Source organism: Pristiophorus japonicus, chromosome 1, assembly GCF_044704955.1.
Source record: "Pristiophorus japonicus isolate sPriJap1 chromosome 1, sPriJap1.hap1, whole genome shotgun sequence".
NCBI classification, from domain to species: Eukaryota; Metazoa; Chordata; class Chondrichthyes; family Pristiophoridae; genus Pristiophorus; species Pristiophorus japonicus.
In genome coordinates this window covers 206,101,509-206,115,318 of record NC_091977.1, presented here as the reverse complement: position 1 = coordinate 206,115,318, position 13,810 = coordinate 206,101,509, and the positions used below count along the sequence as shown (strand labels likewise).

The following is a 13,810-nucleotide window of genomic DNA, read 5'->3' as shown; positions in this document are numbered from 1 at the left end:
AAACATCTCTGATGCTGCATCAACTGAAGAACGTGACAAAAATATGATTATCATGGTGCCCGTAACATGAGGGCGAAAATAGAGGGTTGCTGGAGTTCTTTGAATAGTTTGATCGGCGCTTGTGCTGAATTAAATGTCACTCTCAAATGGGCTACATAGTCAAAGGAGCTTTCACTGTGCTTAAAGGCTCAAAAAGTGTGCTCCTTTGAGAGATCTCAAACTTTTCCATCAAAAAAAAATCTCAACCTGCCAAACGAAATAACTGAAAATAAAATATTGAACCGAATACTTATTTTGATATTATGAAATTATTTTTATTTATTATTGCTTTATATTTTTAATATAAGAATTTTCCATTTCAGAAATTTCCAGCATCTGAAATACTTAAAGACGGAGACTAAACTTATACTTCTGACAAAAGAAGCAATTCTCAACAACATTTAGAAACCTTTCAATATCAAATGCAATCTCACTTCCCAACTAGGAACATTTGAATTGTCCTGGTGCCTACTTTATTCCACAGTTACAAATTTTGTGGGTTATGTTTTAATCATATTACTCATAATTGAAAATAATACTTCCTGTAAGTACATTGACTATAATGCCCATAATATTTAACAACTTGAAAAAAATGCACCAAAAATGCATTTCAATGTGAAAGTTCTGGTCTGTCATCCTTCGAATTCAAATACAGGTCTTCAGAACAAGCACTGTTTTCGAAGTGATACAATTAAGTGATTTAGTTGCAAGTTAAAAGTGACATTTAATACAATTACATATATATACAATTTATATTATTTGTTAAATTTATATAAATATTCATATATTAGATTTGCACCTTTGCGATGAAAACAGGTTCAAGCCTACAACAACAAAAACACCAACAACTTGCATTTATATAGCACCTTCGACGTAGTAAAATGTTCCAAGGCATTTCACAGAACCATAAGCAGACAAACATTAATGCCAAGCCAAAGAAAGAGATATTTGGACCGGTGACCAAATGCTTGGTCAAAGAGGTAGGTTTTAAGCAGTGTCTTAAAGGAGAGAGGTGGAGAGGTTTAATGAGGGAATTCCGGGTCTTAGGGCCTAGACAGTTGAAGGCACAGCCACCACTGGTGGGGTGAAGGAAGTAAGGGATGCACAAGAGGTCAGAGTTGGATGAATGCAGAGTTCTCAGAGGATTGTAGGGCTTGAGAATGTTATAGAGATAGGGAAGGGTGAGGCTGTGGAGGGAATTGAACACGAGGATGAGAATTTTTAAATCAAGGCGTTGGTGGGCTGAAAGCCAATGTAGGTCAGAGAGCACAAGCATTGTTTAAAGGGGACAGTACCATGTTACTTTAATATTTAAGCAACTTTCCTATTTAGCACAATCCATATCTGTTGCAATGAGGATGCCTCTGTGCCTTCTGTTACTTTACCCTGGGAAACATGACATGCTGGAAGGGTTAAAGCTAATCCTTTGTGTCATAGATTTTTGCCTTTAATTCAGTCTTGTACAAAGATGCTAACCTATACTTATTTTATGGTACAATTCTTTATTTTTCTCAGTTGGCAAGAAATTACTCCAGGGAATTTCAGACCTTGAAATGTACCCTTAATATGCAGGCTGCTAATGCAGCTTGTGGTAAAGAGTGTGTTGAAAGACTTACCCCATTCTTTGGATAAGCTATCCATCCCAGGTCTCCCATTACAGCTCTGGAGTCCAGCAAATTAACTGTAAAAGCAAATAGCAAAAAAATCAGCCAAGTTTACATTAATTCTGAGCTGCAGACAGATCCAGCTGCAGACACCTTAAGAAGGCCAGAAACAAAAAATCTTAACAGCAGACATTCATCTTAAAGAAAAAGCATCCCACTTGCACAGATATTAATTTCACATTTCAGTTTTGTTTGCATGATATTAAATGCAACAACAATAATATTTTATAGCATTTTAGTTAATAATGTACTTTCAAGATAAGATCTTAAATAATCAAGTGGAAATCCAGAACTCTCTTCCCCAAAAGGACTGTGGAAGTTAGGTCAATTTAAATTTTCAAGACTGCTTTGCATAGATTTTTATTAAGTAAGGGTACCAAAAAATGTGGAGTAAAGGCAAGTAAATGGAATTGAAGTACAGGTCAGATTTGATCCAACTGAATTGGGCTGAATGGTCTACTCCTGTTCTAATGTTCCGAGTTATTAGAGTTGGAGTATCTTAGTGTCATTCAGGAATAAAATATCTCTGTACCTTCTTTCAAAATTTACTTTTGGTTACATTTGTTTTAAGCAACTTTCACAATAACTATTCAATGTAGCTAATAGATAAATTTGTTTTAAGATCTGCAAATATGCTAATCTTTCTCAAGAAGATGGTGTTGCTATGTAATTTTTCCCTCAGCAAATAATCAAAATTAATAATTGAAATCTTATAAAATTCAGACATCAGATATATAAATCACTGCATGATGTATGAATAAAGTGTGCTCAGAACACTTTGCACTATCTCACACCATCTGAAATGCTTAGAAGTAGCACTGACTCATATGCCAGTTATTAGTACATCAGCAACTGTGCATCCTTCTGCTGTTGACAACAAGCATCAGGGTGTGTATGAAAAGACAAGTATCTCATCACCACCATTGCTACTGTCAAAACATTAACAGCATTATAAAGGAAACGGAGTCACATCACGCAATAGGTTTACCACAGGGATCAGAGCTCAGCTCACTTACCAGTTCATTAGGCAAAAATTATAAAATACATTTTTCAGGCTGCTGGAGAATGTCACAAAGGTACTTCATGAACACAAACAATATCCGAGACAAGCCTGAATAAAATATTTTAATAATAAAGTGTAGGTGGTACAATATGTACATTTTCAATAATTAATGCTGTACTCTAGGGCTAATAATTGATATTGACATTACTTCCAGAATTCAGCTTTGCTGCACTGTACGCTGCAGGCTTTGGTTTGCTTTCTTGTGGACTGTTTTTGTGCTATTTATGGAACCTACTTAAACTGAAAGGGAATTTTATATGTAATCATCTTGCAATGAGTGGAGTAAATTTGATTTTAGTAAAGAATTCAGGCTATTTCTTGTGATATCCATACATATCGGATTCTAGTATCTTAACGGTTCTATGAGCGGCTTACAGCCCCCTATAATTCATTATACATCTACCTCTATCAATGGCTGGTAGTCACTCTGCACAATGTTTCTCGGGCATTTTGCTGCAAGGATGTTAATGAGCGATGACATCATCTACACACATTTAATATTAATGGTATCATATACTTTGTCACACAAGGTCATCTACGTAGCCAATGCAAATTCTAAGATGGAACACCATGCCTTAATAAGAATTATAATTGTTCTCTGTTACTTAAACATTCGATAAAACTGCTACATTACAGAATCACAAGACTTTATATTTTTTAAGTCTTCCATTTTGAGCGATTTCCTGAAATTGTTTCTCCTGCACCCTCATTAATAATTGAGCGCACATCAATATGAATATGAACAGTGCTCCTGGACATTCACACTTAGCTTCCACAACAATAAGCATTATATTTCTCACGATAAAATGAAGAATGCACTCTGCAGTTCTGAGGCCCCACATGAAAGAACTGAACCTGCTGCTGACTCAGTGCCAAGTGGCTGTGAAATGTCAGGATGTGGATAACCCAGATAAGGATTCGAAAGAGATGTTTCCACCAAGGTTGTGTAAAACAACCTGTGTGTTGTGCAGATACAAGAGAGTATATTTGTAAGAGCAGTTTTTGACATTGGGAGATACACTTGAAAATATACATCATGTATGAGAATGGAGAATTGTACCAACATTACTTGTCAAGCATGTACCTATTTGACAGGACTTTCCCAGCAATTAAACACTCAACAAGTCCTCACCATTACATACAAGACCAGCCGATAGTCCCAACTCCTTCTCCCTAGTTGAAAATTAATGCACAATAACAAAACTAAATGCAGTCCCCTCTTATTATGCACAATGTTCTGTCGCACAGAACAGCACCATCTGGTGCATGCGCAACTGAGGTGACTCAAGAGTTTCTGTACAGGGAAGGGAGTGTTTCAACTGATTTGCAGTTTCCAAATGTTTGGCTAGAAACACGAAGATCTATGTGGTTGCAAAGTCTCGGAATTGCTGATACAGATTTTATGTCTTTTCTTCGTATATTCCAGATGAACAGCGACTCTATGTGGGATCTGTATGCGTGAGGGATGCAGAGATAAAACATCGAGCTTCACCGTGAAAGGCGTACAGTGTAGGGCATGATTCAATGCACCGGAAGATTCTGTAGTAAGCTCCCGTTAGCCTTTTTCCCGTTATCTTCACGAAGTGAAGTAAATAACGAGAATGTGTTGTACATCAATTACAGCGACAAGAATGTTTGAACTGCTCACTTAAGTTGCATTATAGAGCAGACTCAGTGTGTATTGATGTATTGAATCTTTTATAATGTAATTACTGGAGGTCTCCTGAGAACCATAAATAAATATATCTAGAAATAACATATTGGATCTATCCCCATCGAAAAAGAATATTATTCTTACAAACAAAATAAATATATAATTTTAGTCTTGTAACAGGTAGCAAATACAATTAGAGTGATCAGACAAACGAGTGTTCGTTTCAGCCACTTCCTAGTGCATATGTCCAGCTTTTTTTATTCACTCCGATTCACAATCCAGGAACACCCTTAATCCAAACAAACTAGGTATGTGTTTAACAATTAAATGGTACAAATTGTTGTTTAAAACACTGAGGTGAAAGCTAGATGCAAACAACCGTATTCACTGGCTTCTTTGGACTGAAGGTAGGACCCCAAAGTTTTAGACACAGATAGAATAACTTCTGACAGATATGTGAGATCTCTCAGATCCTAGAGCAACGTGAAATATATTTGAAGTAATGCCATTATAGCTTTTGATGATAATTGTGGGGAGACGAATCACTTATTTTAGAAATCACGCGCTTGGTTTACTATCAATAAATTCAGTTCAACTTTTTCTCGGAATAGAACTGAACTATTCCAGGCTCCATTAAACCTGTGAGGGTTAATCATTGTTAGGAGTCTACAAACTATATATGCGTTTTTTTCACATAAAGCTTTTATGAAGATTATGCTTTGACATTATCAGATTATCTAGTGCAATGACGTATGATTTGTCCGATGTTTTAAAAAGTAAAGTAAATAATGAACAGTGTTCCCTGAATACACATACTCTAGCCCTGACGATATTTTCAGTATCAGCTTAAATGATACAAAATTCCTCCAGGGGTAAAACCATTCGTAGGTTCAATAAGGGTCATTTCACATGGAGTCTTTATTTGCTATCTGAAAAGCTGAATCAGTAGTTCTAAATTCCGAATACTTCATTACAAGGAACGGACCACTTAAAGCATAACTAAAAAGGTAACCGTAATATGTACCTGGAGAAAACTAACAGATAGTCTGCTCTCGGTTCCAGCAGTACAGCCGCAAATTACTCCGACCCCGATTTACACTCAATAAAGTACACGCCTGCAAAAGGACTAACAGTCCTATACAAATGTACTCTTCCCATTCAAGGGCAGCTCACACGGGGGTAGTAACATTCAACACCACGAGAATGGCAGCGTACGGGTGTGTGCCCTCAATTTTCTGCATGATGTGTCATTGATCTCAACCAACCCATCGGGAATGAAATGATGTAGGGAGAGAAGGAACAAAATCGGCTTCGGAAGCTCGGAGCAGCCTTTCAACAACAACAACCACATGTATTAAAATAGCGCATTTAATGAAGTAAAACGTCCACAGGCACTGCACAGGAGCGATTTTCAAACAAAATTTCTCACCAAGCCACACAAGGAGATGTTAGGACAGTTGACCAAGGTTTAGGGAGCGAATTCCAGAGCGTATTGCCAAATGGTGAAAATTGGGAATGCACATGAGGCCAGAATTGGAGAAGCGATGGTGGTAGGGCTGGAGATGGTACAGAGGCTTAAATACATAGCATGTATTTATATAGCACTTTTCACAACCTCAGGATGTCCCAAAGCACATTATAGCCAATGAAATACTTCTGAAGTGTAGTCACTGTTGTAATGTAGATAACCCAGCAGCCAATGCGTTCACAGCAAGGAGCCATTAACAGCAATGCGATAATGACTAGTTAACTATTTTTTGGTGATGTTGGTTGGTTCTAGGACATGGGAAGAACTCCGGTGTTCTTTTTTGACCAGTACCATGGGAACTTTTACTTCCACCTGAGATGGCAGAAGGGGACTCAGTTTAACAGCTCATCAGAGAGATGGTACCTCTGACACTGCAGCACTCGCTCTGCAATGAAGTGTCAGCCTAAATTATATACTGAGGTCTCTGGATTGGGACTTGAACCCACAACCTTCTGACTCAGAAGCGAAGTGCTACCACTGAGCTACGGCTGACGTAGCAACAATTATCTGCTCCTGTTCCCCAATCAATGTATGATATGGGAGCAAACAACTTTTCAATAGGGCATAAAATAAAAATATATTTCATAGTGTGACCACTGTGTGTAATATTTAACCCTGCTGTAAAAGCATTGTGATTGTTACTCACACATTATTCTATCTCCAAGGTGATGTAATCAAATAAATGGCAGCTAAAATGTCATTCCATTTTGCCTACGCTTTCAAAATGAAATACTGGTAATTAGCTGACATTGAACTTCTATCTTGAGCCCAAGAGAAAACACCAGGCATAAAGAATGACCCAGTGGGTAACTACACCATCCAACAGAGTACTGAGACATACAGATTTTCATATGAATCTAGAGAGTGAATTTATGCAGGCTATTCATCTATCGGATGCATCAAAGTCAGATTCCAATCTGTCTTTGTGGAATGTCAATACATGTACACTGTCTATGATGGTTCCCCAACTAGACATCAGGAATTAACAGATGTCTGTGTTTTCTCCTCTCTGGCCTATGGTGCTGAAGCCAATTATAGCATAACCATCCCTGTCCTGGCTGAGATCATCCACACAGACCAAACCATTTTGATTCTTACTCACTCATTACTGTACCTCAAAGGTAATATTGTGATCAAATAAACTGATCAAAAGTCATGTCTTTCTTTATCTGCCCTTTCAATATTAACTAACTGGGCTGAGTTAGTTGGAATGCTACAATTGGCCACAGCACACTGGGCTAGAGAGGAGGGAAAACACCCAGAGATTTTTTTCCTGTCCTCTTGTAATAACTTTTATTTATATAGTACCTTTAATATAGTAAAACATCCCAAGGCGCAAATATGGACAGAGGACCCTTCATGGAAAGTACACGTGTGAACATCGTATGAAGGCAAATTAGGGCTCAGCTTTGATGCCCTCTCAACAACCACCCCACCCCCACAAATGAATACCCTGCCAACACTCATTGTCTAGGTTCAGCAATGAAGGATGGTCCCTTAGGAAAGGTATTGGGCCACGGTCAGTACCCTAGACCATAACCCAACCTGAGTCACTGCCTTCAGGAAAGGAGGAGAGAACATTTGTAAAAGCTATGGCATGACTGACCACCTACACAACTAGGTGTCAGCCATGGATGGCTCAGTGGTAGCACTCTCGCCTCTGAGTCTGAAGGTTAGAGTTTCAGTCCCACTCCGGAGATGTAAACACAAAACCTTGGCTGGCACTCCAATGCAGTACTGAGGGAGTGCTGCACTGTTGGAGGTGCCGTCTTTCGGATGAGACAATAAACCGAGGCCCCTTTTGCCTTCACAAGTGGATGTAAAAGATCCCATGGTGCTGTTTTGAAGAAGAGCATGGGAATTTTCCCTATTTTCTTGGCCAATAGTTAGCCCTCACCCAACATCACTAAAAAAAGATTATCTGGTGATTATCACATTGCTGTTTGTGGGAACTTTCTGTGCACATTTTGGCTGTTGCATTCCCTACATTATAAAAGAGACTACATTTCAAAAGTAATTTATTGTCTGTAAAGTGCCCTTTTCCTAAGGCTGTAAAAGTGTTATATAAATGTAAGTATACTTTCTTTTTTCTTAGAGTCATATGGAGAGCTGCCCATATGTTTTCAGTCTAAACAAGGGCCAGTCTAAAAGTTGTAGCAAACATGAAAAGTGGAATGCAGTGTGCGCTCAGGTAACAAGGGCTGAATGAGAGAGCAGCACAATCAGAACTCTATTTGTAATGAAACATTAAGATTAATTTTAACATTCCTTGTGAAAAAAAATCTGCTGGATTTAAAGAAAAGATAATTATGTGTTGATGACCTCATTGGGGAACAGTGTCATGGAGAAGTTACTGAACCTAACTGTGTAAGCATTAATGTACATAGCTGAAGCGATAAAATTGCTAAAACACCCAGGGTTAATGATTGTCTCCACTGATACTAATTCAGCTCTCTCATACTGTCCCCAATAACAGTTAAACATTTTTTTTAATCATTACAGACAGGAGCAGAAAGGAAAAAGAATTCAGCAGAATTTATGATGTTTTTAAAAAAAACAGGATCCTCATGGCGATCCTCCCTCTTTGATTGTTGCAACAGAATTGTTAGCACAGCAAATGAAGTGACTGCTGAAATGGGTTATCACTGTTGAAAAAGAGAGTACAGGTACCAGTGAACACTTTTGAACATACAAATAATGATAGACAGGAAAAGATCCGCTGCTCCATCCAACCTGTTCCACACAACTGTGATGCCTTGTGCATCAAAATACAAACATTCACCACCCCACCTGAAATCTATGTAATCTCCTGGGAGAGGGGCAAAAACAGATAAAAACTCAGGTCAATTAGAGGGGAAGTTGGAATTCCTCTCCAACCCCTTTCAGTGATCAAAACTAGACCAGGAGACCACTCTGGTCCGAAGTGCATTTCTGCAAGTTATCCCACAGATATGACACTATGTACCGAGCTGGAATGAAGATGGGGCAAAGTTAGAAATGGGTTTAAAGGAGGTAAGCCGATTGGAAAATAATGCATGGAGGGGGAGAAAGTGAACAATTCATATTCAGCTAAGTAAATCTTTTATTTAGCAACAGCTCAGAAACTCTAAATTTCTCAATTGCAAGAGTTTGTAGCTTCTGATTAAGGACCTGAGTCAGTTATTAAACATAATGGAATTACTGAGTATTTTCCCTTGAATTCTCTCTATGCACACATACATTTCCTTTAGTGAACTTTGAAGGTGTAAAAGCTCAAAAGAGATCTTGCGACTCCTTTAAGCACTTTTGGGAGTTCTCATTTACATTGTGTTTGCTTCAAGGAAGCAGGCACCCATGTTCATTTATAATATGCTAACATAGTTCATCCCAATCAACACCATACATCACATACTCAGATGGCAAATTCTTGACATTTCAGCATCATGGAATGCATGAATGCATGTCATAGCCACATTAATCCTGTCACAAATATCTACCTGTAAATGTTTAACTGCTTCAAGCTGAATATCTGACTTTACTTACATGTGGAAAAACTACTTAAATATCTTTTTTTTCTGTCTTGTGCTGTTAAGAAAACCTAATATGCAGCATCTGTTTTAGTCTTATTTTCCTTTACAAAAAAAGTATAATAAATTTATTTTACCAGAAATTTGATTCATTCTGCCTGATATGGCTCAGTAATGTGTTCTGATGACATCACCAGCACCTTTCAGCACACAAAGCTTCCCTTTCAACTTACTTACTTAGGACACTGCCTAGCCATTAATAATTTTCATCTTTAGCAAGATAGTAAACTAAAAGTGAAGATGATGTGACACAAATGATTGACCATCACACATATCTAAGATGTTGAAAGTGCCTCCAATTTTCTGTGTTACTGTTGGTAAATGATAATCAAAGGTTTTCAACTGTTTTTGGCATGCTGCAGTTCTGTTGACCAGCATGTCTAATGTTCCTTCCAGAGAATAGTAAGTGTTCATATTGATCTCAGGCAAGGGGCAAGAAACTACCATGGCTGAACGTGTAAAAGACATTCTACACTCAAAGGGATAATATGTTTTACTTGATTTACCACCATTAGCTGCTGCAGTGTTTGTAGAAACAAGACTGCAACTTTGCCACACAAGAGAGCAGATATCATTCATCTCAGGCATCTCAGCATATTACAAGTTTAGTCAGCCCCAAAACAATGACATTTACTGGTTCTCTTTACTATCCAATTCTTATCCTTGAAAACACAATACATAAGTTAATTATTTGCTACATATTTTGTGCCATTTTATGTACCTACGCTATTTCTGTCAAGGTTCTGCTCACGTCTACTATTAAAACCAAAGAAAGCGTGTAACAGTAAGTGTCCTCATAAATCAAGTATCATCATCTTAAAAATGAAGACAGCAGGCATTTAAAACAGGAAATTGAGCAGCAATAAAACGGCAGCTCCTGAGACAGTTCATTTATTTTTTCAGCCCAATAAAATTGTGCGTTTATAACTTTACCGGTAATCGCGTGGATCCCAACAGTAATTCGATTTACTGAAAAGGTATCACTGTTAATCATACGCTGCAAATGGATGTTGCTTCAGTGGCAATGATCTACCGTTAGCTGAGCCAATAATTGGTCATGGCTTTTGAACTACCTTTCCCACACCAACTGCATGAGCTCTCACAGCACCCAGGAAACAAAAACCACTAAAAACTTTCTGTTGCAAGTCAGGACCGTAAAGCAACCAAATACTGCATGGTGCAAAATTAGGAATGATATGTGAGGATGTTCAATATAAACAACATTTTAAGAGAATTTAACATTTAATTCCTTAGTAAAATGTGTTTTCTATCCAACAGTTTTAATTTATTAAGGACAATCCTTCTGAATCTGTGCCGTTTTAAGTACTGGTACAAAATAATCAATTACTACCATTTAACGCCCAGATCCCACAATCATGCAAATATGTTGAGAATGCAATACCTAAAGCATGAATCTATTTTTCTGATAAAACATGCTATGAATTTCAAGCATTTTGCTTTAATTTCTGGTTTCCAATGTTTGCAGGTTTTTTCCTTTTTTTTCCACAATCTTATATAAATTGTAAAAGTTCTAGCTACTTTTGAGGCACTGTTTTTTTGTTACATTGGCATAACCATTTACAATTTTAAGCGTCCTGACCGGAAAAAGGGGAAGCAGTCTCGTCCTCTTAATTTTTAAAGCATCAGATTCAAGAGCTTTGAGTTGTTCGTTCCCCAACTGCATTTTTATTTAAAAATCAAGAAATATATAAGATCGTATTTTGTCAATTATAATCTATTATTATTTGGTCGACCACAGAATTAAATACCAAACGGATTACACTGTCACTATCCACTCAAATAAAATTCAGTGCTTTACTCTTACGCCAATGTGATCCTCCACTCGCTGTTCTCTGCAGAAGACAACTGCTTTCAAAGTTGTGTTAGTTTATTTAAAAATAAACTTTGGTTTTGAATTTCCAAAAAGCACACACAATTTAGCAAAAAGATCTCGAAACGTAACTGCATAATAGGAGTCTTGAATTAAGATCTTTCATATAGCTTACAAACAAGGAGAGGCGTCTCAAGGGAAGAATAAGCCCTCTATATCAAACATGACCGGTGCAGTTCAAGCACACTGGGGTGCAATTAAAGCATTAACCCTGGCGCACACGATCACAGTCACTGTCACCAACTCATTGTACTGCAGTGACTGGAACACATTCTCACTGCCAAGCCCCGGTGCTTAACAAGCAAGTTTCACTCACAATTCCGGTTATTTTGTTTAAATGCTCTCCCGCAACAAAGTCAAGGCCGTTCATGCAATGCACTTCTACCGTTGGTTAGCAATGTATTTGACTCGGGACATGGTGCGTTGTAGTTCAGTAAAATTGGTCAGAGTCGGTAAAGTTTGCAAGCAACGTGTGTGTGTGTGTGTGTGTGTGTTTAAAAATAATGTGCAACTTCAATTGTCAAGATTAGAAATATTTCGAATCCCTGAAAAAGAATTTCAAACCAAAGGAATTCACGCCACAAAGTATCCGGAACTGTAAACGATTTCAACGCCCGTGAAAGCTGTATGCAGCCATCAAGGGTTATTGAAAGGCGCATGAGGATTCACAGGGCACTGGAAAAAAGCTGTGCTCCGACGAGCAAACGCCCTTCTCCTTTCGTTTTTAAGCCCAGTCCCTTCAGAAAAGGAATGCAGCCAGTAACTTTAAAATAACACTTTATATGCTATTTTAAGTTTGCAGTAACAATTTATTTATAAAATGCTTCCCCTCACCCCTGCAAAAAAAATAACTGTGTCCCCTATTTTTGTCACTGCTCCGGTCAGAGGTGCTGACAGTCCCGGAGTGAGATCCAACGCACAGCTTGACGCTCTGGGTGTGTGTGTCAGCCCCCAATGCGAGTCCGAGCAGGCAGCAGCTTCAAAGTTAAAATAGGGCACTTTCCAACAGTCAAAATGATGTAACAGCCCGAGACAGAGGTGTGGGGACAAGTTTAAAGGGTGGAGAGATAGCCATGAAATAACCCCCACCTTTCCCAGTTGACATAATGCAGACTGAGAAAAGTTAGGAGAGAAAAGGTGGGAGACCGATTGATTTTTTAATTGAATTTCAAGTAAAGGGCGCGCTATAGTTTTAAAATATATATAATTTGTATTAAAAAAAACAAGCAGGCTGAATGAAATGTTGCAACAGAAATGAAGGAGAGAGGAACGGGCTCGGCTGGGGGCGCTGAGGGCTGGGGGCTCGGAGCTGGGAGCTAGGGTCTTGGAGTCGCGGAGCTAAGTCTGGGGTGTTGGGGTCTGGGAGCTGGTGTCTTAGATCTAGGATCTGGGATTTGGGGTCTGAGATCTGGGTCTGGGAGCTGGCCACTAGGATGTGAGATCTGGGACTATGACTGGGGTCTGGGAGCTGGGATCTGGGAGCTGGGGTCTGGGGTCTGGGAGCTGGGGTCTGGGGTCTGAGAGCTGGGATCTGAGAGCTGGGGTCTGGGAGCTGGGGTCTGGGAACTAGGGTCTGGGAGTTGAGGTCTGGGAGCTGGGAGCTGGGGTCTGGAAGCTGGGATCTGGAGTGTGGGAGCTTGGGAAAGAGCACCAGTACACGAGTAGGTCAGCGGCTGTTGTCCGTGTCCCTCGCTGTCACTCCGAGTCGGGAAAGCGGGTAACTTGTGTTAGTACGATTATGAATTATGAAACGTCAATGCCTCCGCTTACCTTGGTTGTGCCCCGTGGCCCCGCTGCACCCCTCCAGCTTCCAGCAGACCAGGCAGAAGTAGGAATAAGTCCAGCAGAGTAGTGCGGTCCGCAGGGCTGCCGCCGCGCTCCGCCGCCGCGCCATCGCTCGGCCCCGCACCAAAGTGGAGTGTGCGCGGCTGGTGCTCGGTGTCTGTGGCTCTGTCAGTCTGACAGTGACCCGGGAGGAGGGGGCGGCTCTCGCCTCAGAGTCCGCCCGGGAGCGAGCGAGCGTGCGGGGCAGGGAGGTGCTCAGCCCTCTCTCTCTATATGTGCAGACTCTGCACCACACATACACACACTAGGGGAAGGGGGTTAAGGTGCAGGAGGATAGGGGGTGAAGAGAGCCGGAATAGAGTGGGGATGGGGGAGGTTGCTCTACACACTGCACCCCCGATTCCACATTGCATCCCCCTCTGAGTCCCAGGCACTCGTCTTCCAGAGGCTGCAGGATGCTTCCCTCCCCCGCCTCAGCCAGTCTGAACCACTCAAGACTGTCTTATGCAAGTGTGTGAGAGAGATACTGAGAGAGATACTGAGCCACTGCACTCACATTCACCACACACCGTCAGAGAGAGAGTGGGAGGAGGAGGAGTCGCTCAGCACAGCAGCAGAGC

General features: G+C 39.9%; 1 protein-coding gene across 2 annotated transcripts in view; it reads right to left on the bottom strand.

The window, feature by feature from the left end:
- LOC139268281 (ephrin type-A receptor 5-like) overlaps positions 1 to 13,299 on the bottom strand; it is a 460,418-nt gene extending 447,119 nt beyond the window's left edge. For both annotated transcript variants that reach the window (XM_070886335.1, XM_070886343.1), the window contains exons 1-2: positions 13,176 to 13,299; positions 1,656 to 1,720 (exon numbers count right to left, since the gene is read on the bottom strand). In XM_070886335.1, the coding sequence (XP_070742436.1) occupies positions 1,656 to 1,720; positions 13,176 to 13,299 (189 nt within the window). The remainder of the gene's footprint in view (positions 1 to 1,655; positions 1,721 to 13,175) is intronic.
- Positions 13,300 to 13,810: the final 511 nt, after the last annotated feature.